General features: G+C 44.7%; 1 protein-coding gene across 3 annotated transcripts in view; it reads left to right on the top strand.

Moving 5' to 3' along the window:
- LOC140717406 (SLAM family member 5-like) overlaps nucleotides 1-19,900 on the top strand; it is a 50,185-nt gene extending 30,285 nt beyond the window's left edge. The window contains exons 4-9 of one of the 3 annotated variants that reach the window (XM_073030951.1): nucleotides 1,419-1,457; nucleotides 6,611-6,649; nucleotides 13,671-13,709; nucleotides 14,660-14,785; nucleotides 14,958-15,046; nucleotides 16,060-19,900. In XM_073030951.1, coding sequence (XP_072887052.1) covers nucleotides 1,419-1,457; nucleotides 6,611-6,649; nucleotides 13,671-13,709; nucleotides 14,660-14,785; nucleotides 14,958-15,046; nucleotides 16,060-16,182 — 455 coding nt within the window. In that variant the 3' untranslated portion in view covers nucleotides 16,183-19,900. The remainder of the gene's footprint in view (nucleotides 1-1,418; nucleotides 1,458-6,610; nucleotides 6,650-13,670; nucleotides 13,710-14,659; nucleotides 14,786-14,957; nucleotides 15,047-16,059) is intronic. The other 2 variants (XM_073030952.1, XM_073030953.1) reach the window with 2 other exon arrangements.
- Nucleotides 19,901-27,123: the final 7,223 nt, after the last annotated feature.

Genomic DNA, 27,123 nt, shown 5'->3' with positions numbered 1-27,123 from the left:
TAAAAGACTCTATTGTAGCCCAATGAGGAGTGTGGTAGAACAAAGGGTTCTTGGAATACAGGCTCATAATTCATTGAAAGAGGCATCACAGCTTTTGGCACATTGGCCTTCATAAATCAAAGTATTGAGTACAGGATATGGGATGTTATGTTGCAATTGTATAAGACATTGGTGAGGCCTAATTTGGAGTATTGTCTGCAGTTTTGGACACCCACTTATAGAAAAGATTTAAGTAAGTATGAAAAAGTGCGGAGAAAATTTACAAGGATGTTGCTGGATCTGTAGTACCTGAGTTATAAGGAAAGATTAAATAGGTTTTTGGAACATAGAAGATTGAGAAGTGATTTGAGAGAGAACATGAACATAGAACATAGAAATCTACAGCACGTTCCAGGCCCTTTGGCCCACAATGTTATGCTGACCGTGTAACCTGCTCTAGAAACTGCCTTGAATTTCCTTACCGCATAGCCCTATATTTTTCTAAGCTCCATGTACCTATCTAAGAATCTCTTAAATTACTCTATTGGATCCGCTTCAACCACCTTCACTGGCAGTGTATTCCACGCTTTGAGTGCAAAGCTTACCTCTGACATACCCCTTGTACCTACCTTGTACCTTAAAAATAAGTCCCCTCCTTGTGCTAGCCATTTCAACCTTAGGAAAAACACTCTGACTATCCACATGATCAATGCCTCTCATCATCTTATATACAACATTATGAGGGGTATAGACAGGGTAAATGCAAGCAGGCTTGTCCCAAAGAGATTGGGCGGGTCTACAGCCTGAAGTCATGGGTGAAGGGTGTAAGGTGAAAAGTTTAAAGAGAACATAAAGGGAATCCTGTTCACATGGAGGGTCACGAGTGTGTGGAATGAGCTGCCAGCATGTGGTACATGCAAATTCAATTTGAATGTTTATGAGAAGTTTGGATAGATACATGGATGGTAGGGGTATGGAGGACTAGGATCCCAGTGCAGGTCGATGTTTAAATGTTTTTGGCATAGACTAGATGGGCTGAAGGGCCTGTTTCTGTGCTGCACTTCTCCATGACACTAAGACCCTATGACTGGTATTCCAGAACACTTAGTCATCAACAATGGACCACAGTTTGTGGCGGAACAGTTTCAGTTATTGCAAAAAATGAATTTTTGCTAGTATTTGTATGTAGTTTGATTAAGCATTCTTGTTCATTTAAATAATTACAGATTAAATGTAAAAATGTAAATTGCATACATCATCGCGCTACCACGTGATACGTGTACACCTCATTTAAAGTAAACGTGAAGTTATAGCCCTATTTTCTGACTCACATGAGTTTCTTAGAATTCACTTAATGTTTTGAAGTTACAAAACATAATATCTTTGTCCAGTCATGGAAATATTTTCTAAGTATCCTGATGTCGCATTCATTATCACAGATTCCCCCGGTGTGTCAACTTCCAGTGTCGACCAGACAGGTCAGTAGTTCCCCGTTCTCTCTCTCTGTGTCCATCTCCTTTCTGAAACAGTGGCATCAAATTCCTTCCGGTCAGTGGAACCATTCCAGAACCTGTAATGTTTGGAAGATGATAGTTAGAGCATTCAGTACTCCAACAGACACCTCACCCCAAACTCTGGGATGTAGATCACCAGGGACTGTACAGGATGCCAACATGATTAAGTGGTGGATGCCATTTCAATTTCAATGTTTAAGAGAGTGTGGATTGGTACATGGATGGGAGAGATGGATGGCTATGGACAGGGTGCAGGTTGATGGGACAAGGCAGTTTAAATGGTTTGGTCTGGACTGGATTGGGCCAAAGCTTCAGTTTTCGTGTTGCAGCTTCTATGATTCTATGATTCCATGTCCAGACAATGCCAAGAGCAGCACACCTCCATCCCTGGGAACGGCCTGCATTGTCCTAGCGGTGGATTCATGTGGCTTTTGCTAGATCATTCATGGACACAAATTTCTTGATAGTGGTGAATGCAGCTACAATGTGGCTAGAGGTGTTCCCAATAGCCTCCACTACAGACTCAACACTGTTGGTCTATTGAGAAGCCTCTTCACAAAGACTGACAAAGTGTTCACTTGGGCTCGACAGGAGGCAAGTGCAGAAATTGCCGGTGCCCTAGCAGAGATATTTCAAACATTTACTGGACGATCTTTTAAATTTAAAACCTTTTGTTAATGGTTCTATTACGGGTATCTATAACTTGTTGATTGATTCTAGACAAGACTTTTTAGATAAAATAAAAAAAGCTTGGGAGGATGACCTAAATTGTCAGATTTCTGATGATAGATGGAATAAAATTCTTAAATGGGTTAATAAATCATCTTTCTGTGCTCATCATTCTCTTCTACAAATTAAAGTGGTTCATAGAGCTTACATTTCTAAACAGAAGCTGTCCGGTTTTTACCCAAATGTTTCTCCACTTTGTAATAAATGCAACTCTGCTGTTGCCTCTTTAATTCATATGTTTTGGTTTTGCCCTAAAATTGAAAAGTTTTGGCAGGAAGTATTTCATGCCTTCTCTCAACTTTTTAGGGTCCAATTTGACCCAAATCCCCTTACTGCCTTGTTTGGTATTATTGCAAATGAAGATATAACTTTAAATACTCCTAACCTACAGGTTTTAGCTTTTACCTCTCTTTTAGCAAGAAGAGCAATCTTGCTTAAATGGAAGGAGTCTACCCCTCCTACACATCTTCAATGGCTACGTGATATTATGTCATATTTAAATTTAGAAAAGATCTGCTGCTCAGTCTTAAATTCGAAACAATCTTTTTATGATATCTGGGGACCTTTCCTAAATTACTTTTCCAATTTATGAAGTTGAACAGTGCACAAACTTTTATGTATATTTTTATCTTCTCTTCTTAAGCAAATATGTTTTCTTTTCTAATTTATCCATTATCATCCATCAGCTTTTTTCTTTGGTAGTTGGTAGGGGGTTGACTTTTTTTAATAAAAAAATGTCTTTTATGATGTATGACTTATCTTTAAATTTTTGATTACAGAGTGGTATACCTTTATGTGTTATGCTATAACATTTTGATCAATTTTATTACAATATATGAATGTACATGTTATGTTGAGATGTATCTATGTGTTGCACTCTGTAAATCTTGTTTTTTTTTCTTCTGAATAAAAATATTGTAAAAAGAAAACATGCTTAACAACAGGAGTGGTACCAGAGGATAGGATAGCCAATGTTTTTCCGCTGTAAACATATACAGGAAATTATAGACCAGTGAATCTGACATCAATTGTGGGAAAGTTATTGGATGGTATTCAAAGGTACTGGACATGTAAGTATTGTAAAGACAAGGACAGATTACAGATAGTCAGAATGGCTTTGAGCCATTTAGGTCATGTCTAACCAATCTTATAGAGTTTTTCAAGGAAGTTACTGGGAAAGTGTTTGAAGGCAAGATAGTGGATGTTGCTTACATGGACTTTCACAAGGCCTTTGACAAGGTCCCACATGGGAGGCTGGTCAAAAAGGTTCAGTCCTTTGGCATTCAAGATAAGGTAGTAAATTGGATTAGTCATTGGCTTTGTGGGAGAAGCCAGAGAGTGGCAGTAGCAGGTTATCTCTCAGGCTGGAGGCCTGTGATTAGTGGTGTGCTGCAGGGATTGGTGCTGGGTCCTTTGTTGTTTGTCATCTATGTCAATGATCTGGATAGTAATCTGGTTCAATGGATCAACAAACTTGCAGATTGCACCAAGACTGGGGATGTAGTGGACAGTGAGGAGGGCTATCATGGATTGTCGAGGGATTTGCATCAGCTGAAAAAATGACAGATGGAATGTAATGCAGAGAAGTGCGTGGCATTACACTTTGGTAGGACCTACCAGGGTAGGTCTTTTACAGTGAATGGTAGCCCAATGAGGAGTGTGGTAGAACAAAGATATCTCTCAATACAGATCCATGATCCATTGAAAGTGGCATCACAGGTTGAAAGGGTCACAAAGAAACATTTTGGCACATTTCCCTTCATAAATCAATGTATTAAGTACTTAGATTAAGTAGAAAGTATTAAGAAATGGAATGTTACGTTGAAGTTGTATCAGAGATTGGTGAGGCCTAATTTGGAGTATTATGTGTAGTTTTGATCACCTGCCTAAGGAAAGATTTAAATAAGATTGAAAGAGTACAGAGAAAATTCACAAGGATGTTGCAGGGACTGGAGAACTTGAGCTATAATGAAAGATTGAATAGGTTCTTGGAACATAGAAGATTGAGAAGAGATTTGAGAGAAAACATCGAACATAGAAATCTACAGACATTTCAGGCCCCTCGGCCCAGTGTTAGCCGAACATGTAACCTACGCTAGAAACTGCCCAGAATTTTTTTTTACCGCATAGCCCTTTATTTTTCTAAGCTCCGTCTACCTATCTAAGAGTCTCTAAAAAGTCTCTATTGTATCCGCTTCAACCACCTTCACTGGCAGTGTATTCCATACACCCTCCACTCTCTGTGTGAAAAACTTACCCCTAACAATCCCCTTGTATTTACCTCCATGCACCTTAAGACTATGCCTCCTCGTGCTAGCCATTTCAACCTTGGGAAAAAGTCTCTGGCTATCCACACGATCAATGCCTCTCATCATCTTATATACAAAATTATGAGGTGTATAGATAGGTTAAATCTATGAACAGTCAACATGGATTTGTGCGTGGAAGGTCATGTTTGACAAATCTTATAGAATTTTTTGAAGAGGTTACGAGGAAAGTTGACCAGGGTAAAACAGTGGATGTTGTCTATATGGAATTCAGTAAGGCCTTTGACAAGGTTCCGCACGGAAGGTTAGTTAGGAAGGTTCAATCGTTAGGTATTAATATTGAAATCGTAAAATGAATTCAACAGTGGCTGGATGGGAGATGCCAGAGAGTAGTGGTGGATAACTATTTGTCAGGTTGGAGGCCGGTGATTAGTGGTGTACCTCAGGGATCTGTACTGGGTCCAGTGTTGTCTGTCATATACATTAATGATCTGGATGATGGGGTGGTAAATTGGATTAGTAAGTATGCAGATGATACTAAGGTAGGTGGCGTTGTGGATAATGAAGTAGGTTTTCAAAGTTTGCAGAGAGATTTAGGCCAGTTAGAAGAGTGGACTGAAAGATGGCAGATGGAGTTTAATGCTGATAAGTGTGAGGTGCTACATTTTGGGAGGAATAATCCAAATGGGACATACATGATAAATGGTAGGGCATTGAATAATGCAGTAGAACAGAGTGATCTAGGAATAATGGTGCATAGTTTCCTGAAGGTGGAATCTCATGTGGATAGGGTGGTGAAGAAAGCTTTTGGTATGTTGGCCTTTATAAATCAGAGCATTGAGTATAGGAGTTGGGATGTAATGTTAAAATTGTACAAGGCATTGGTAAGGCCGAATTTGGAGTATCGTGTACAGTTTTGGTCACCAAATTATAGGAAAGATGTCAACAAAATAGAGAGAGTGCAGAGAAGATTTACTAGAATGTTACCTGGGTTTCAGCACCTAAGTTACAGGGAAAGATTGAACAAGTTAGGTCTTTATTCTTTGGAGCGTAGAAGGTTGAGGGGGGACTTGATAGAGGTATTTAAAATTATGAAGGGGGTAGATAGAGTTGACGTGGATAGGCTTTTTCCATTGAGAGTAGGGGAGATTCAAACAAGAGGACATAAGGTGAGAGTTAAGGGGCAAAAGTTTAAGGGTAACATGAGGGGGAATTTCTTTACTCAGAGTGGTAGCTCTGTGGAACGAGCTTCCAGTAGAAGTGGTAGAGGCAGGTTCGGTATTGTCATTTAAAGTAAAATTGGATAGGTATATGGACAGGAAAAGAATGGAAGGTTATAGGCTGAGTGCAGATCAGTGGGACTAGGTGACAGTAAGCGTTCGGCACAGACTAGAAGGGCTGAGATGGCCTGTTTCCATGCTGTAATTGTTATATGGTTATAAATGCAAGCAGGCTTGTACCACTGAGGTTGGGTGGGACTACAACCAGAGGTGATGGGTTAAGGGTGTAGGGTGAAAAGTTTAAGAAGAACATAAGGGGAAACCTCTTCATTTGGAGGGTCACGAGTGTGTGGAATGAGCTGCCAGCATGTGGTGCATGTGAGCTGAATTTGAATGTTTATGAGAAGTTTGGATAGATACATGGATGGTAGGGGTATGGAGGACTAGGATCCCAGTGCAGGTCGATGTTTAAATGTTTTTGGCATAGACTAGATGGGCTGAAGGGCCTGTTTCTGTGCTGCACTTCTCCATGACACTAAGACCCTATGACTGGTATTCCAGAACACTTAGTCATCAACAATGGACCACAGTTTGTGGCGGAACAGTTTCAGTTATTGCAAAAAATGAATTTTTGCTAGTATTTGTATGTAGTTTGATTAAGCATTCTTGTTCATTTAAATAATTACAGATTATATGTAAAAATGTAAATTGCATACATCATCGCGCTACCACGTGATACGTGTACACCTCATTTAAAGTAAACGTGAAGTTATAGCCCTATTTTCTGACTCACATGAGTTTCTTAGAATTCACTTAATGTTTTGAAGTTACAAAACATAATATCTTTGTCCAGTCATGGAAATATTTTCTAAGTATCCTGATGTCGCATTCATTATCACAGATTCCCCCGGTGTGTCAACTTCCAGTGTCGACCAGACAGGTCAGTAGTTCCCCGTTCTCTCTCTCTGTGTCCATCTCCTTTCTGAAACAGTGGCATCAAATTCCTTCCGGTCAGTGGAACCATTCCAGAACCTGTAATGTTTGGAAGATGATAGTTAGAGCATTCAGTACTCCAACAGACACCTCACCCCAAACTCTGGGATGTAGATCACCAGGGACTGTACAGGATGCCAACATGATTAAGTGGTGGATGCCATTTCAATTTCAATGTTTAAGAGAGTGTGGATTGGTACATGGATGGGAGAGATGGATGGCTATGGACAGGGTGCAGGTTGATGGGACAAGGCAGTTTAAATGGTTTGGTCTGGACTGGATTGGGACAAAGCTTCAGTTTTCGTGTTGCAGCTTCTATGATTCTATGATTCCATGTCCAGACAATGCCAAGAGCAGCACACCTCCATCCCTGGGAACGGCCTGCATTGTCCTAGCGGTGGATTCATGTGGCTTTTGCTAGATCATTCATGGACACAAATTTCTTGATAGTGGTGAATGCAGCTACAATGTGGCTAGAGGTGTTCTCAATAGCCTCCACTACAGACTCAACACTGTTGGTCTATTGAGAAGCCTCTTCACAAAGACTGACAAAGTGTTCACTTGGGCTCCACAGGAGGCAAGTGCAGAAATTGCCGGTGCCCTAGCAGAGATATTTCAAACATTTACTGGACGATCTTTTAAATTTAAAACCTTTTGTTAATGGTTCTATTACGGGTATCTATAACTTGTTGATTGATTCTAGACAAGACTTTTTAGATAAAATAAAAAAAGCTTGGGAGGATGACCTAAATTGTCAGATTTCTGATGATAGATGGAATAAAATTCTTAAATGGGTTAATAAATCATCTTTCTGTGCTCATCATTCTCTTCTACAAATTAAAGTGGTTCATAGAGCTTACATTTCTAAACAGAAGCTGTCCGGTTTTTAACCAAATGTTTCTCCACTTTGTAATAAATGCAACTCTGCTGTTGCCTCTTTAATTCATATGTTTTGGTTTTGCCCTAAAATTGAAAAGTTTTGGCGGGAAGTATTTCATGCCTTCTCTCAACTTTTTAGGGTCCAATTTGACCCAAATCCCCTTACTGCCTTGTTTGGTATTATTGCAAATGAAGATATAACTTTAAATACTCCTAACCTACAGGTTTTAGTTTTTACCTCTCTTTTAGCAAGAAGAGCAATCTTGCTTAAATGGAAGGAGTCTACCCCTCCTACACATCTTCAATGGCTTCGTGATATTATGTCGTATTTAAATTTAGAAAAGATCTGCTGCTCAGTCTTAAATTCGAAACAATCTTTTTATGATATCTGGGGACCTTTCCTAAATTACTTTTCCAATTTATGAAGTTGAACAGTGCACAAACTTTTATGTATATTTTTATCTTCTCTTCTTAAGCAAATATGTTTTCTTTTCTAATTTATCCATTATCATCCATCAGCTTTTTTCTTTGGTAGTTGGTAGGGGGTTGACTTTTTTTAATAAAAAAATGTCTTTTATGATGTATGACTTATCTTTAAATTTTTGATTACAGAGTGGTATACCTTTATGTGTTATGCTATAACATTTTGATCAATTTTATTACAATATATGAATGTACATGTTATGTTGAGATGTATCTATGTGTTGCACTCTGTAAATCTTGTTTTTTTTTCTTCTGAATAAAAATATTGTAAAAAGAAAACATGCTTAACAACAGGAGTGGTACCAGAGGATAGGATAGCCAATGTTTTTCCGCTGTAAACATATACAGGAAATTATAGACCAGTGAATCTGACATCAATTGTGGGAAAGTTATTGGATGGTATTCAAAGGTACTGGACATGTAAGTATTGTAAAGACAAGGACAGATTACAGATAGTCAGAATGGCTTTGAGCCATTTAGGTCATGTCTAACCAATCTTATAGAGTTTTTCAAGGAAGTTACTGGGAAAGTGTTTGAAGGCAAGATAGTGGATGTTGCTTACATGGACTTTCACAAGGCCTTTGACAAGGTCCCACATGGGAGGCTGGTCAAAAAGGTTCAGTCCTTTGGCATTCAAGATAAGGTAGTAAATTGGATTAGTCATTGGCTTTGTGGGAGAAGCCAGAGAGTGGCAGTAGCAGGTTATCTCTCAGGCTGGAGGCCTGTGATTAGTGGTGTGCTGCAGGGATTGGTGCTGGGTCCTTTGTTGTTTGTCATCTATGTCAATGATCTGGATAGTAATCTGGTTCAATGGATCAACAAACTTGCAGATTGCACCAAGACTGGGGATGTAGTGGACAGTGAGGAGGGCTATCATGGATTGTCGAGGGATTTGCATCAGCTGAAAAAATGACAGATGGAATGTAATGCAGAGAAGTGCGTGGCATTACACTTTGGTAGGGCCTACCAGGGTAGGTCTTTTACAGTGAATGGTAGCCCAATGAGGAGTGTGGTAGAACAAAGATATCTCTCAATACAGATCCATAATCCATTGAAAGTGGCATCACAGGTTGAAAGGGTCACAAAGAAACATTTTGGCACATTTCCCTTCATAAATCAATGTATTAAGTACTTAGATTAAGTAGAAAGTATTAAGAAATGGAATGTTACGTTGAAGTTGTATCAGAGATTGGTGAGGCCTAATTTGGAGTATTATGTGTAGTTTTGATCACCTGCCTAAGGAAAGATTTAAATAAGATTGAAAGAGTACAGAGAAAATTCACAAGGATGTTGCAGGGACTGGAGAACTTGAGCTATAATGAAAGATTGAATAGGTTCTTGGAACATAGAAGATTGAGAAGAGATTTGAGAGAAAACATCGAACATAGAAATCTACAGACATTTCAGGCCCCTCGGCCCACAGTGTTAGCCGAACATGTAACCTACGCTAGAAACTGCCTAGAATTTTTTTTTACTGCATAGCCCTTTATTTTTCTAAGCTCCGTCTACCTATCTAAGAGTCTCTAAAAAGTCTCTATTGTATCCGCTTCAACCACCTTCACTGGCAGTGTATTCCATACACCCTCCACTCTCTGTGTGAAAAACTTACCCCTAACAATCCCCTTGTACTTACCTCCAAGCACCTTAAGACTATGCCTCCTCGTGCTAGCCATTTCAACCTTGGGAAAAAGTCTCTGGCTATCCACACGATCAATGCCTCTCATCATCTTATATACAAAATTATGAGGTGTATAGATAGGTTAAATCTATGAACAGTCAACATGGATTTGTGCGTGGAAGGTCATGTTTGACAAATCTTATAGAATTTTTTGAAGAGGTTACGAGGAAAGTTGACGAGGGTAAAACAGTGGATGTTGTCTATATGGAATTCAGTAAGGCCTTTGACAAGGTTCCGCACGGAAGGTTAGTTAGGAAGGTTCAATCGTTAGGTATTAATATTGAAATCGTAAAATGAATTCAACAGTGGCTGGATGGGAGATGCCAGAGAGTTGTGGTGGATAACTATCTGTCAGGTTGGAGGCCGGTGATTAGTGGTGTACCTCAGGGATCTGTACTGGGTCCAGTGTTGTCTGTCATGTACATTAATGATCTGGATGATGGGGTGGTAAATTGGGTTAGTAAGTATGCAGATGATACTAAGGTAGGTGGCGTTGTGGATAATGAAGTAGGTTTTCAAAGCTTGCAGAGAGATTTAGGCCAGTTAGAAGAGTGGACTGAAAGATGGCAGATGGAGTTTAATGCTGATAAGTGTGAGGTGCTACATTTTGGGAGGAATAATCCAAATAGGACATACATGATAAATGGTAGGGCATTGAATAATGCAGTAGAACAGAGTGATCTAGGAATAATGGTGCATAGTTTCCTGAAGGTGGAATCTCATGTGGATAGGGTGGTGAAGAAAGCTTTTGGTATGTTGGCCTTTATAAATCAGAGCATTGAGTCTAGGAGTTGGGATGTAATGTTAAAATTGTACAAGGCATTGGTAAGGCCGAATTTGGAGTATCGTGTACAGTTTTGGTCACCAAATTATAGGAAAGATGTCAACATAATAGAGAGAGTGCAGAGAAGATTTACTAGAACGTTACCTGGGTTTCAGCACCTAAGTTACAGGGAAAGATTGAACAAGTTAGGTCTTTATTCTTTGGAGCGTAGAAGGTTGAGGGGGGACTTGATAGAGGTATTTAAAATTATGAAGGGGATAGATAGAGTTGACGTGGATAGGCTTTTTCCATTGAGAGTAGGGGAGATTCAAACAAGAGGACATAAGGTGAGAGTTAAGGGGCAAAAGTTTAAGGGTAACATGAGGGGGAATTTCTTTACTCAGAGTGGTAGCTCTGTGGAACGAGCTTCCAGTAGAAGTGGTAGAGGCAGGTTCGGTATTGTCATTTAAAGTAAAATTGGATAGGTATATGGACAGGAAAGGAATGGAAGGTTATAGGCTGAGTGCAGATCAGTGGGACTAGGTGACAGTGAGCGTTCGGCACGGACTAGAAGGGCTGAGATGGCCTGTTTCCATGCTGTAATTGTTATATGGTTATAAATGCAAGCAGGCTTGTACCACTGAGGTTGGGTGGGACTACAACCAGAGGTGATGGGTTAAGGGTGTAGGGTGAAAAGTTTAAGGAGAACATAAGGGGAAACCTCTTCATTTGGAGGGTCACGAGTGTGTGGAATGAGCTGCCAGCATGTGGTGCATGTGAGCTCAATTTGAATGTTTATGAGAAGTTTGGATAGGTACATGGATGGTAGGGGTATGGAGGACTAGAGTCCCAGTGCAGGTCGATGTTTAAATGTTTTTAGCATAGACTAGATGGGTTGAAGGGCCTTTTTCCGTGCTGCACTTCTCCATGGCACTAAGACCCTATGACTGGTATTCCAGAACACTTAGTCATCAACAATGGACCACAGTTTGTGGGAGAACAGTTTCAGTTATTCCTAAAAATGAATGGAAAGACAAGTTGCATCTACATCATACCACCTGGCTACAAATGACATGAAGGAAAGATTTGTGCAGAGTATAAAGAATGCACGGTGAGCAATGTCAGCAGAACGCTCTACACTAACCCTGAACCTGAAGCTCGCTAATTTCCTCCTCGGATATCGTAACGTATAACACTGCACAACCAGCAACTCACCTGCCATACTGTTCCTGGATCATCCCTGGCATTCACACTTGGATCATCTCAAACTCATCTCAGGAGGAGGATGCAGGACAAACAGTTAAGACAAATTGAAGGCTCTTCAAACAAGAAGGTTCAATGTTTCTCCCCTGGGCAAGTGGTCCTGGCACAGGACTACAGAGATGATCAGAAGTGGATGCTTGGAAAGATTAAGGACAGAACCGGACCACTCCAGAACTTGGTTGTAGATGTGTCATATTCTGCATGGTGGTTGTAGACGGGTCATATTATACATGGAGGTCGGTGACCAGTGGTGTGCCTCAGGGATCAGTTTTGGGACCCTTTTGTCTTCGTGATTTTTATAAGTGACCTTGATGAGGAAGTGGAGGGATGGATTAGTAACTTTGCTGATGACACAAAGGTTGGGGGTGTTGTGGGTAGTGTAGATGGCAGTCAGAGGATGCAAAACAAGGCTGAGAAGTGGCAGATAGAGTTCAATCAAGTGTGAGGTGCTTCATTTTGGTAGGTCAAATATGATGGCAGAATATAGTATTAATGGTAAGACTCTTGGCAGTGTGGAGGATCAGAGGGATCTTGGGGACCAAGTCCATAGGACACTCAAAGCAGCTGCTCAGGTTGACTCTGTGGTTAAGAAGGCATATGGTGTATTGGCCTTCATTAATCATGGAATTGAATTTAGGAGCCAAGAGGTAATGTTGCAGCTATAATAGGACCCTGGTCAGACCCCACTTGGAGTACTGTGCTCAGTTCTGGTCACCTCACTACAGGAAGGATGTGGAAGCCATAGTAAGGGTGCAGAGGAGATTTACAATGATGTTGCCTGGATTGGGGAGCATGCTTTATGAGAATAGGTTGAGTGAACTTGGCCCTTTGTCCTTGGAGCAATGGATGATGAGGTGATCTGGCAGAGGTGTATAAGGCGATGAGAGGCATTGATCATCAGTTGCTAGTCAGAAGCTTTTTTCTAGGGCTGAAATGGCTAACACGAGAGGGCACAGTTTTAAGGTGCTTAGAAGTAGTTCCAGAGGAGATGTCAGGGGCAAGTTTTTTATGCAGAGGGTGATGAGTGCGTGGAATGGGCTGCCGGAAATGGTGGTGGTGGCAGATACGATAGGGTCTTTTAAGAGACTCCTGGATAGGTACATGGAACTTAGAACAATTGGGGGGTATGGGTAACCCTATGTAATTTCTAAAGTAAGTACATGTTCGGCCCAGCATTGTGGGCTGAAGGGCCTGTATTGTGCTGTAGGTTTTCTATGATTCTATGTTTCACTCTCCTACACAATGGAAATTGAGTCAGATATCATCTGGAGATGACATATCGATCAATTGAGGAGAGCAGAGTCAATAGTTAGAGAAGAAAGTTAGCTATCAGAACCACTTCCTGCAGTCCCAGAGTCAACTCCTACAACTAGCACAGAGAGAGCCCCAGAACCTGAGATTGCTCCACAGCCACAAGTCTCACCTGTCAAGCAGACTGATCCCCCTTGTCAGGACAGACATTATCCCACAAGAATAAGGAATCCTCCACAGCAAGTAAATCTTTAAGCCCGAATAAGAGAATTTAAACTTTTCTCTGTTAACGTCTGCATATAGTAGTTGTATTATATAATATATTCTGAATACTGTATAGATGAAATGCATTCTCATTTGAGTTAAAGTTCCTAGCTAAGCAGGGAGGAGTGTTGTGTATTTAATATTTCAGTAATATTTGAATAATCTTGTGCCAGTACTTGTATGTAGTTTGATTAAGCATTCTTGTTCATTTAAATAATGACGGATTATATGTAAAAACATGCGCACCTCTCTTAAAGTAAACATGAAGTTATAGCCGTATTTTCTGACTCCCATGAGTTTCTTAGAATTCATTTAATGTTTTGAATTTACAGGACATAATATCTTTGTCTAGTCATGGAAATATTTTCTATATGTCCTGTATTACAGATTCCAGCACTGCCTCAACGTCCAGTAGCAGTCTGACAGGTCAGTAGTTCCCTGGTTTCTTTCTTTTTCTCTGTCTCTGTCTCCCTCTCCTTTCTGAAATGGTGGCATCAAATTTGCTACATCCGGTCTGTGGGAACCATTCCAGAACCTGTAAATGTTTGGGCGATGATAGCTAGGGCATTCAGTACCCTAATAGATCCCTCATCCAAGCTCTGGGATTAGATCTTTGCGACCCCGGTATTTATCCATTTGTATTAATATTGTAGAAGCCAGGCTTCTGTTTCCAATCGGCACTGTAGCCCGTGTTGCACGGTTATTATGTTTGTTATGGCAGCTATTCACGTGGGAGGGGGGTGGTAAAAATGAAGGGTTTAGATACGTGTTCATGCTTTGTTATTGGCAGTTTATAGCTGGGGACTGCATTTAATTACATTCCTCCACGAGTGTATGTTTTGTTGGTTGCTAATAAAAGATCAAACACATTTCTTTGACATTTTGGAACATTATTATCGGATTGATCGGAGGGTGCGTCTGACAAGACAAATCCCCGTGCGATCACCAGAAGTGGTATTGGTGTGTTCGAGTTTCCAATACAAATAGCATCAATAGGCCACTGGTCTCCAGTGTGTCTGAGATATTTTGTGATTTTGTTTGGGAATACAGACAAGTACTTGTGTAATTCCTCGGCCATTTCCTTAATCCCCGTCACAAGTTCTGCCAAATTAGTCTAAAATCTCCTCCCTTTGTGTATCATGGGAGCACCATAGTGTAGGAGGGGTTGGAGGGGAGTGATGCGAGAGGAATAGCAGGGGACAGAGGAGATATTCGAGGGGAATGAGATGGGCTGATTGGAGGGGATTGATGTACGGTCTTTGGAAAACGAGGAATATTACCTGGCCTGAGATGGGATGGAGTAAATCCATTGGTTCTGCGTCTCTGGGAATGAGTTCGGGATTAATCACAGAATCCTCTCTGCTTCCCTGATGCAGGTTCTGTGTCCCTGGTGACCGGACTGTCCGTACTGGGTGCCCTCCTGATCTCCTCTCTCATTGTGCTTCTTTTGGTCACATGGAGGAGAAGAGCCGCTGGAAAAGAAACGTCTTCAGGCACTGAAGGCAAGTGGATCCAATCCGTGAGGCTGGTGGTTGGGGGGAGGGAGGGAGAGCGGGTGGGGTAGGGTAGGACTGGGAAAATGATGACATGGGGGATTGGAGGCAGGGGTGAGATAAGGTACAGTGGGAAAGGGTTTCCATATGGAGCCTCTCATCTCTGTTTTCTGTCCCGCAGACCCAGCAGCGGAGAACATTGTTTACGCAGATATTCGGTGGAATGCAAAGAGTCGCACCGGCCAGCAGCCCCCCAAGGGGAATGTGAGGGTAATGTCAGACACGATAAGCCAGAGAAAGGGAACAGGCTGCCTGAACCACTCAGGCCCCTGATACCATCCTCAGCATCACCATCACCCGTCACCGTGCCCTATCAACCAATCACTCCACATGACCAACACAACCCTCCCAATGTGCCCAGTTGTCCAGTTGTCAGGGCACATCAACTCCCCTCATGCACCCTGTCACTTGCATACACTATACCCCACACCTAGTCACTGGGCTGAACTGTCCCACCACACACGCACCCAGTCACTGGGGTACACTGTCCTGTGACACAAAGTCACTGGGATACACTGTTCCCCACACACCCAGTCACCAAGGTACACTGCCCCCCACATGCCCCATCACTGGGGTACACTGTCCTGTGACACAAAGTCACTGGGATACACTGTACTCCCACACACCCAGTCACCAGGGTGCACTGTCCCCCCACATGCCCCATCACCGGGTACACTGTCCCCCACACACCCAGTCACTGGGGTGCACTGTCCTCCACCCCATATATGCCTCAGTCCTGATGAAGGGACTCAGACGGAAACGTCAACTGTTTATTCATTTCCATGGATACTGTCTGATCTGCTGAGATCGTCCAGCAGTTTCTGTGTGGTGCTGTGCATTTCCAGCATCTGCAGAATCTTCTGGGTTAATGTCCAGTTATGTGTGTTTTCTGCTGATCAGACTCGGATTTAATGCTTGTGCTGGTCAGCAGTTTGTTCAGATTGAAAGTTGTGTTGATGTTGGGTCAGTGTCAGTGTTTGAACTTTGTGATTGGTGATGTGTGGGTGACTGGAACTATCGAGTCTGTGTCTCTTTGTATGTTTCTCTGCATTTGTTTTTCTCCCCATGTGCCCTGTCCATCTCTCCGTAGGTCCAGTCCCGTGTCTTCTAACTCTGGGTGTTCCATCTCCTTGGAGACCTGTCTCTCCCTGTCCCTGTCTCCATGTCCTTCTCTGTGTAACCCTGAACTGGTGTGAGACTGACAGGCTTTTCTTCTGTTGCAGTTTGCTGGTCCTGAGGTTCATCCCGAGACTCCCCACACTGAGTACGCTGCAGTCATGTTCCGTGCCCGACCACCACCTGCATCGGCTGGGGAAGGAGCCCGTAGACAACGTCCCGCAGTCTAGGACGGACCCTCCCTCCCTTCGCTCTGGCACAAGAATGACACAGACCCTTGAGGGGAGACGAGGGAGGGTGGGGAGATATAGGGGACCCACTGTGTCCTGTGGTTGTGGTTTTGTTGATGTTGTTTCATTTAGCAGCTGTTTTTCTCTTCACACGTCTAACTGGTTTCTGCCAAGCCAGTCCTCCAGCTCATGGCCGCATCAATGGACCATGGCAAAGCCGTCTTGGACCTTGTTGAGAGGACATGTTGGGACCAGGTGGAGGGTGTCCTGGGTTGTGGTACCACAGGGGCAAGCTGGGGTTTGTCGGACGCCCCATCGCTGTAGTGTTTGTGCTGTTTTGGCATGTCGACTTCTGAGTCTATTTGCGGCTGCCCAGTATTTTCAGGTTGCTGCAGTAAAGCCCGGGAGGAGTGAGGTGGGGTCCTCGATCAGATCACCACTGGCAGGCATGTTGGTGTGCCAGTATCGGTGCCATAGGAATCGAGGTTTTTCACGTTGTAGAAAGGTTTTGGGGATTTGCGTTGGGAAGTTGAAAGTTGTGGTGGGACTAATGGGACAACAGTGTGTCTGCACATTCCTGCTGGACTTTGTAAGTGTTCAATATTAGTTTATCAGCTTTGTTTGTGAGATCTGTCTGTACAAACCCCCCCATCCGTAATCATCCCTTGTGTGCCCACTCCTCCGTCCAAAATCGACCCATCTGCACCCACAAACCTGTCTATAATTGACCCTTTGTACCCACAACCTCCATAATCGACCCGTTTGTGCCCACAACTCCATCTGTAATCAACCCATCTGCACCCAGTCCCCGTCCGTAATCAACCCGTTTGCACCCACTCCCCATCCATAATCAACCCGTCTGCACCCACTCCCCGTCCGTAATCAACCCGTCTGCACCTACCCCCCCGTCTGTAATCGACCCATCTGCACCCACTCCCCGTCCGTAATCAATCCATTTGCACCCACTCCCCGTCCGTAATCAACCCGTCTGCACCCACTCCCCGTCCGTAATCAACCCGTCTGCACCTACACCCCCCGTCCGTAATCAACCCATCTGCACCCACTCCCCATCCGTAATCAACCCGTCTGCACCTACACCCCCCGTCTGTAATCGACCCATCTGCACCCACTCCCCGTCCGTAATCAACCCGTCTGCACCCACATCCCCCGTCCATAATCAACCCATTTGCACCCACTCCCCATCCGTAACCAACCCGTCTGTACCCACAACCCTGTCCGTAATCGACCCGCCTGCACCTACACCCCCCGTCCATAATAGACCCATCTGCACCCACAACTCCATCTGTAATCGACCCATCTGCACCCACATCCTCCATCTGTAATTGACCTGTCTGCACCCACAACTCCATCTGTAATCGACCCTTCTGCACCCACAACTCCATCTGTAATCGACCCGTCTGCACCCACATCCCCGTCTGTAATCGACCCGTCTGCACCCACATCCCCCATCTGTAATTGACCCGTCTGCACCCACAACTCCATCTGTAATCGACCCATCTGCACCCACATCCCCCGTCTGTAGTCGACCCGTCTGCACTCACAACTCCATCTGTAATCGACCCGTCTGCACCCACAACTCCATCTGTAATCGACCCATCTGCACCCACATCCCCCGTCTGTAATCGACCCATCTGCACCCACATCCCCCGTCTGTAATCGACCCGTCTGCACTCACAACTCCATCTGTAATCGACCCGTCTGCACCCACATCCCCCATCTGTAATCGACCCATCTGCACCCACATCCCCCATCTGTAATCGACCCATCTGCACCCACATCCCCCGTCTGTAATCGACCCGTCTGCACCCACAACTCCATCTGTAATCGACCCGTCTGCACTCACAACTCCATCTGTAATCGATCCATCTGCACCCACATCCCCCGTCTGTAATCGACCCGTCTGCACCCACATCCCTCGTCTGTAATCAACCCGTCTGCACCCACAACTCCATCTGTAATCGACCCATCTGCACCCACAACTCCATCTGTAATCGACCCGTCTGCACCCACATCCCCTGTCTGTAATCGACCCGTCTGCACTCACAACTCCATCTGTAATCGACCCGTCTGCACCCACAACTCCATCTGTAATCGATCCATCTGCACCCACATCTCCCGTCGGTAATCAACCCGTCTGCACCCACAACTCCATCTGTAATCGACCCGTCTGCACCCACATCCCCGTCTGTAATTGACCCGTCTGCACCCACATCCCCTGTCTGTAATTGAACCATCTTTACTCACTTCCATAATCTTCCTTGTCTGTAACACCCCTTGTACAAAATTGGCCTGTTGACACCCACTTATCCAGCAGTTCATAATTAATTGAAAAATTGAGTTTGTCCCCAGTGTCAATCTTCTCACTGATACCCCACCTCAAGCAAGCAACCCTCAACACTGGTTCACTCCCAGGATGTGGAGTTATGGCTGGAAAAGGTCTCACCTACGTCTTGTCCAGGTGGAAAATGGCATCACGACTGCTCTCATTATTTTTTACAAGTGGCACCGAGCTGTGATGTGGCTGACTCTTTGTGGTTTAGGTTCGCAGGGATAGCAGGGTGATGGAGTGGGAAGTTTTGTGTTAGGTCAGCTGTAATGACCTGGATGAGGGGAGTGAGAGGTCAAGGGCAGTAAGCGAACAGCCAGGGGAAGGAACTGGACAATCAGTTTGGGATGCTCCGAGGTCAGAGACTAGCGATCCCTGAGAACAAGGGCCAGTGATTCCTGAGGTCAGTGAGTCCCCGGATTGGAGGCCCAAGGTCTGTCATCAAGTCCTGAGGTCAGCGGCTCTTGATCGGTGAGTCCTGGTGTTGAAGCCCAGAGATCAGAGCCCGAATGTCTGAGAGTCTGGGGGCGCAGACTGGAGGTCAGAGTTCCCATGTCTGAGAGTCTGGGGGCACAGTCTGGAGGTCAGAGTTCCCATGTCTGAGAGTCCGGGGACACAGTCTGGAGATGAGATTTCCCATGTCTGAGAGTCTGGGGGCACAGTCTGGAGGTCAGAATTCCAACGTCTGAGAGTCTGGGGGCACAGTCTGGAGGTCAGAGTTCCCATGTCTGAGAGTCTAGGGACACAGTCTGGAGATGAGATTTCCCATGTCTGAGAGTTTGGGGGCACAGTCTGGAGGTCAGAGTTCCCATGTCTGAGAGTCCGGGGACACAGTCTGGAGATGAGATTTCCCATGTCTGAGAGTCTGGGGGCACAGTCTGGAGGTCAGAGTTCCCATGTCTGAGAGTCCGGGGACACAGTCTGGAGATGAGATTTCCCATGTCTGAGAGTCTGGGGGCACAGTCTGGAGGTCAGAATTCCAACGTCTGAGAGTCTGGGGGCACAGTCTGGAGGTCAGAGTTCCCATGTCTGAGAGTCTAGGGACACAGTCTGGAGATGAGATTTCCCATGTCTGAGAGTTTGGGGGCACAGTCTGGAGGTCAGAATTCCAACGTCTGAGAGTTTGGAGGTCAGAGGTCCCAGGTCTGAGAGTCTGGGGATGCTGTCTGGTTGAGAGAGTCTGGGGACACAGTCTGGAGGTCTGGGGCCATGAGCTGGCCTGCCCTGGGGATGGAGCCCTGTCTGTGTGTGGGAGTGGGTGTTGGGAAGGGGTTTTTGCTGTTTTTCCCAGTTCTGTGTTGGTTACATGTTGTTCTACAAGACATCATGGACATGCTATGTTGTCGCCAGAGCTTTTGGTGACACTTGCAGGCTGCCCTCAGCACATCCTCACGTTGTGTTGGTTGTTAATGTAAATGGTGCATTTCACTGTATGTTTCAATAAACGTGATTAATAACAAATAAATCTCAATTTACATCTGATTCAATGTTCACCATCCTGTCTACCTGTGTTGTCACTTTCAGAGAACTATGGACCTGTGCCCCTTGTTCTCTCAGTTCCATAACACACTCCAGAGCCGACTGTTTGATGTGTATGCCCTGCCTCTGTGTGACTTACCAATAAGCAATTCTTCATACTTATCCGAATTAAACTCCATCCGTGATTCTTCAGCCCACTTCCCCGGCTGATCAAGCTCAATAATTCTTTTCACTGTCCACTTTGCCACCAATTGCTAAGGTCCATGCAAACAACATCTACCTCAATAGCCTCGTTAATCCTGTTACGTACACACAACCCTGGGGAAAATACCTCTTACGTGCACGCAACTCTCTAAGAGTTTCAGCAGCAATACAACACACCTGGAGTCTGGTTTTGCTGTTAACAAACACTGTTTTAACAGTAACTATGTAATATAGTAACTTAAACCAGGTAAACCAAGGGTTAGCAGTGTTATGCATATATAGCTGTTAAAAAAAAGTTCTCAAACTTATTCAAGCTCAGGTAGCAAGAGTTACAGTCTTACGATGGTGTGTAAGAAAGCTCTGTTCAGTTCAATCCACAGAATTTGTACTGACAGAGAGATATTTGTAATCTAAACAAACAGGTGTCATTGATCTTCCCGTTGTCCTCCAAATCCTTCAGGTTAGTCAGACGTGACTACATTAAAGGGGTCCCATCTTGCAGTGGTTAACTACCAACCCAGGTGAGGGTTAGACACATCGGTAGTTCCCACAGGGTCACCCTTACACACACTGTGATGACCTCTCCCGATCGATCCACACCCGACCTGTGTGGGCACTGAAAGAGTTCAGTGACGCTTTCGTCACCAGCCTCCATGCGTCTCCTCTGTGTTCTTGACCTTCCTCAAATACACACACACTGAACACCAGCTGTCCATCATGTAACTCTTCCTCCCTCACCATGGCAACCCAGAAGCTGACAGCAGTTCTGTAGTGTCTTGTATAAGTCCAGAGAAATGTAAACACGAGCTGCTCACCATAGCAACAGAGCAATTTTTGTAGTCAGCAGAAATCCAAAAGTGTCCAAAAGTCAGTCTCATTCTTTCGGCATTTCAAGGTGACAGTCACCAAGAAAATGAACCCTGGGGGTATATAACAATCCTCTGGTGACATCTTTTAAAACTTCAATCAGAATTATGAGCCATGATTTCTCATGCACAAAGCCATGTGACCACTCCTAATCAGTCCTCGCCTTGCGCGAGTCTAACAACCCCTTCCAATAACTTTCCCTGCACTGACATCAGGTTTCGCAGTTTCCAGGTGTGTCCCTGCAGTCCTTTTGAGAAAAAAGCACAAAATTAGCCTCAATCCAGTATTTCAGATCCTCACCTCTGCTAACGACAACACCAATATCTTTCCAAAGGCCCCTGTTTCTCAGGCTGTTGGCAACAGCTTGGCACCGGTGTCATCGCAGAGCAATGTGTTCTTAAGTGCCTTGTTCAGCTGAGGCTCGAAACAGTGATCTTCAGATCACTAGACCAATGTCTTATCCACTAGGCCACGCGCCAACACAAAGTGAGTTTAATTATTTGATAATGAGACTAGAGCTGTGAAGGGAGCAGGCTATGGCACTGCCCATAGGAATGACACCTGCCAATCAACTGTTTTGAAGGATGCAATCAACCTTCCTGCATAAACCCCCATCTTGGAAGCTGCTTCATGAGGATTAGGGTGAAGCCCCCTACTGTAACCACCAAGAGCTGGGACGCGGCTTCAGTAACAATATGTGAAATACATTTATATGACTGGTGATCCTCCAAATCCCATTAATGGTTCTTACTGGGCATGTGACCATCAGAACTAACACTGTCTGCCAGCGGTACACCTTCTGAAATAGGAGATTAGACCTGAACCAGATCTACGTACCCCCCTGTCTATGTTCTGTCTACATCAGGGGATCCCAACCCAGGGTCCACAGACCCCTTCCGTAATGGTATTGGTCCATGGCATGAAGAAGGTTGGGATCCCCTGCTCGACATCCTACTGTTTGGGGCTGCTATCAAAGGTAATACAGAAACACAGCATTTCTGGTTAATAGCATCCACGCTCTGGGGACCTGTCAGACTGGCTCATGCGAGTGTCAGAATGCCCTCGGTGCTACTAGAGGGATTGGCTACTGAAGAGTCTAGAGCTATATGATACGAGCCAGGCCATCTTTGACGTTACTGCCAAAATGGCGGCCCTTCAAAATCGACTAGCACCAGACTTCCTGTTGGCTGCGAAAGGTCCTGATGCCATTATGGTGCTGATGAAGGGTCTCGGCCTGAAACATCGACTGTTTATTCATTTCCACAGACGCTGCTTGACCTGCTGAGTTCCACCAGCATTTTGTGTGTGTTGCTTTTATGCCATCATTGGTCAGGAAAGGTGCATGTAAATCCCTGATACACCAGAGAACATCATCACTTCAGCTGGGCATACCCAGCTAGAAGCTCATAAGGTTAGGAAGATTGTGTTAAATTGGACTCTATCATTACCATAGGGAAGCTTTAGCTGTTTTCACTCTTTATTAGTAGTTGTAATATTCCCTGCTGGTGATAGTATTCATTTTAATCTCTTGCCTAAGATCGTTGGCCTACAGAGCAGCTGCCTCCATCATGATACCACAGCAAATTGCCCCTGTTCGCCTCAGAGACTTTGTGCTTTAGAAATTTGGTAGGATTTGTGTTGTTCTCTACAGGACAAAAAGGAGGGAGTGTGGAAGCTGTGGCAAGGCAAGTGTTAACATGATGTCCAGGAAAGGACAGATTGTCCAGCCAGGAAAGTTCCTTGTGAGCACAGCTTCTCCAAGACAGATCTTTTGTTTCTAGGTATGCAGAGAAAACCTTAAATATATCTTGGATTGTGCCTGTTTCAGGCAGCCTTGCCCTCAAGTGAGGGCAAACATGTGTGAAATGGAAAAGATGTGGGTGAGGACAGTATTGATGGTGGAGAGAGGGAAATTTCTCTCATTGAAGATAGATGACATCTCATTAGTTTTGGAATGAAAAGCCTCACCCTGAAAACGGATGTGTTGGAAATGGAGTATCTGAGAGAAGGGGATGGCATTTTTACAAGTGACAGGGTGGCAGAGGTACATTCCAAGTTGTTGTGAGAATCAGCTGGTTTATACAAGCTAGCAAGTACATTGGCTGTCTGCAGAGACAGAGACAGAAAGATCAAGAAAGAGGAGGAAGGTGTCAAAAATGTACCAATAAGTTTGAGAGCAGGGTAGAAGTTGGAGGCAAAGTTGATGAAGTCAATGAGGAAGGGAGAAGGGCAGAGGGAGTGGAAGAGGAAGGGAGAAGGGCAGAGGGAGTGGAAGAGGAAGGGAGGAGAATGTGAATGGGAGAAAGGGGTGTTTGAGAGAGGGAGAAGAAATAAGTTAGTAAAGAGATTAAAAGAGTCCCTCCTGAGTACTCAGATCTCCTAGAAGTTTTTTAGGAAAAAATGTCTACTTCACTACCAGCCCATCGTAATTATAAGACCGTAATACATCAGAGCAGAATTAGGCCATTTGGCCCATCGAGTCTGCTCTACCATTCGGTCATGGCTGATCCTTTTCTCTCCTCTTCAACCCCATTCCCTGGGCTGCTCCCCGTAACCTTTGATGCCATGTCTAATCAAGACATCTCTCTCTGCTTTAAATATACCCAACAACTGGTCTCCATAGTTGCCTCTGATGACAAATTCTACAATTTCACCACCCTCCAGATAAAGAATTTTTTCCGCATCTCTGTTTTAAAAGTATGCCCCTCTTGTCCTAGACTCCCCCAGCATGGGAAACATCCTTTCCACAACTACTCTGTCTAGGCCTTTCAACATTCGAAAGGCTTCAATGAGATAATAGGGACGTTAAGTCATTTGCCTGAGACATTTATGCCGGTTCCAAAGATTCCATTCTGCTTACCAGGGTCTTCTCCGTCCCCTCCTGCTCCTGGTCCCATCTCTCGCTGGATTTTTATCACTGGTTTGCCTAGGTCACGCTCCTTTTCTGTTGTTTTAGTCGTGGTTGATCGATTTTCCAAGTTTCTTAAACCTTTTCCCTTCACTAAATTGCACTCAGCCTGTGAACCTGAGGCCCTTTTATTGCAGCAGGTGTTTTGGGTACATGAATTTTATTCTGATATTGTCTCTGACAGGGCTTCACAACTTGTGCCCAAGTTCTGGCAGACATTTTGTAAACTCATGGATCTACTTCTCGTCTCTCTTCTGGTTTTCACTCACAAACAACTGGTCAGACGGAGAGGACTAACCAAGATTTGGAACGCACTCTTCGTTGCCCTGTTCCTGATAACCAACCCTTTGTAGTAGCTCATAGCACACAGCACCATCTTCGATTAATATGTCTCTTTTCGAAAGTCAGTTTGGGTTTAAGCCTCCAGGATTTCCCCAGCAGGAAGTGGAAGTCAGTGTTCCCTTGGTTGAGTGCTGTAGACAGCAATGGCTTCAAGCCACGAAGTCTTTGGACTTTGGTTAGGCCACAGCCCTATTCCATCCACAAGAGGTGTTTGAGTCCTTTTTGTGTGGATCAGCGAGCTTGGCTCTCTGCCTTTGAAGAAGGTCCCCTTTTTTTGAAGAAAGAGGTAATCTGAAAAAGGAGGGATCTTTGATTCTCACAGCTACCTGGACTACACCTCTTCCCACCCTGTCACTTGTAAAAATGCCATGCCCTTCTCTGAGTTCTTCCGTCTCCACCACATCTGCTCTCAGGATGAGGCTTTTCAGTCCAGAATGAATGAGATGCTCTCCTCCTTCAAAGAAACGTGTTTTATTTCCACCACTATCAATGCTTTCCTCGTCACATCTCCTCCATTTTGCATAGCCCACAGGGATAGGGCTCCCCTTGCCCTCACCTACCACCCTCGTAGCCTTCATGTCTAACACATAATTCTCCATAACTTCTGCCATCTCCAATAGGATCGCACCACAAAGCACATCTTTTCCTGCGGCCCACCCTCGCCTTCTGCTTTCCACAGGGATTGCTCCCTATGTGACTCCCTTGTCCATTCATCCCTCCCCACTGATCCCCCTCCTGGTACTTGACTTAAGGCAAGTTAAGGGGCAGTTCCAGTATTGAGTTGATTGGGAGGGAATGGTCCAGAGGAAAGGAGTTGGTTCCAGTCCGGAATAGGAGTTGGGCCCCGGTCTGGAATAGGAGTTGGGTTCTGGTCCAGAATAGGAGTTGGGTTCCGCTTTGGAATAGTTTGGATCCTGATCCGATTATTGACTTTCATCAGCTTCACTCCAATCACCCAAGCTGCCAGGAGTCTGATATAGATGCTGGGGTGTGGGGTGGGGTGCTGTTCTGTCACAACAAGGGGTCACCTTTAAAAAAGCGATTTCTTTTTGTCAGTATGTTTATTTCTTGGTGTCATTCCCATACACTCTCTTGAATCTTCCCTATCCCCCTCCCCTCATCTCTCTCTCCTTTTCTTTTCTCTACCCCTCTCTGTCTCTCTTGCTCCTCTCTTTCTCCATTCCTCCCTTCCCACTTTTCCCCCTTCTCCCTCTTTGTACACTCCCTCCTCTCCATCTTCCCCTTCCCCTCTCCCCGCATTGATCGGCCAGCCTACTGTTGCAGGTGAACTTTCACAGGGACAAGAGGCGACATCTCTCCACCCTGACTGAGAGATCCCCTCCATCTCTTCCTCTTCCCCATCCCTCACCCTCTCTCTCCAACTCTATCCTCCTGCCTACTTCATCCCTCACCCTCTGCCTCTACTCTTCCTCCTCCTTCTCCTCTCTGCCCTCCAACTCCTTCAATTCACCCTTCCCTTCCTGATCATCCCTCGCCCCATCCTCCTTCTCTATCTCCTCTCAAACTCCATCCTCCCTCTCTATGCCCTCCCTCTTCCCTCCTCTCTCTCACACACTTGATTATTCCTTCCCTCACCCTGTTCCCTCCCTTCTCCTTCCCCTCCCACTTGCACTACTGCCCTACCTGCTTCACCTCACCACCTGCTTTCTTTCCTCTCCCACGGCTGTTGTCATCACTTCCTCCACATCACCCCCTCTCTACTCTACCCCTCAACCCATCCCTTCCCTTACCCATTTTGCCTCCGTCCTACCACTCTCATCCTTTCACCATCTCATCTGACCTTCCCCTCTCTCAGGTGGACCGTTCTGTCCTCAGCAAGGGTCTGAGCTTTGCCTTCAGGGACTCACACCTCAGTGAGATCCATCCTGTCAAGATGCCGAACTCTTCTCCCGTCACCACCATCTCTGAGTCATTCACATCTTTCCCACCCTCCCTGTTCCACTTCTGCAAGGGTCTCTGTGACAGAACAGTTTGGCAGTTATTATTATTACCCCCAACCCAACAGTAGAATTTCCTATTTCTTCTGGGCCAGGCAGAGGTAGATTTAAACCCTCAATCTGGTTTTGCTAGAGAGGTGTGAAGGTTGGAGTACAGTTATACTGGAAAGTTAAGACAAAGTTTGTCATGGAGAAAGCCTCTGTATATTTGTAAATTTTCGTACATATATTTTTCTTTCATTTGCCAACTTTAAATATTTTTCTTCACAACTTTTGGGCAGCTTTTGCACTTTTTCCTCCTGGCACAAAATAAAACCTCTTGCACTAACGTGCTGTTGCGGCCTACCATCTGTGTTTTTCCAAATGGTGACCCTCATCGGGCATGGTAGAGAGGTGTGACAATTGCTCTTGCTATGACATCACTTGTCCCCTTGTCCCCTCCCCACTGATCTCCCAAATAGCATTTATCCTCGCAAGTGGAAGAAGTGCTGCACCCACCCATTCACTTCCTTCCCCCCTCACCACCATTCACAGCCCCAGTCCTTCAGCTGAGGCAACATTTCAAGTGCAAGACCGTCAGGGTCACCTACTGAATTGCTTGTTATCAGTGTGGCCTCCTCTGTATCAGTGAGACACAAGTAGACACAAGTGTGGGCTGTTCCTTTGTCAAGCATCTTCAGTCTGGTCACAACAGAGAAGATTTCCCGGTGGCTAACGATTTTAAATCCGCTCCGCTTTCCCATTTCACCATGTTGGTCCATGGCCTCCTCTACAGTCACAATGAGGCCAAACTCGGTTTGGAGGATCAACACCTCACATTCCAGCTGGGAAGCCTC

This window comes from Hemitrygon akajei, chromosome 27 (assembly GCF_048418815.1).
Source record: "Hemitrygon akajei chromosome 27, sHemAka1.3, whole genome shotgun sequence".
Taxonomy (NCBI): Eukaryota; Metazoa; Chordata; class Chondrichthyes; order Myliobatiformes; family Dasyatidae; genus Hemitrygon; species Hemitrygon akajei.
Note: the sequence above shows the minus strand (reverse complement) of the source record. Positions and strands in the feature narration are given on the sequence as shown.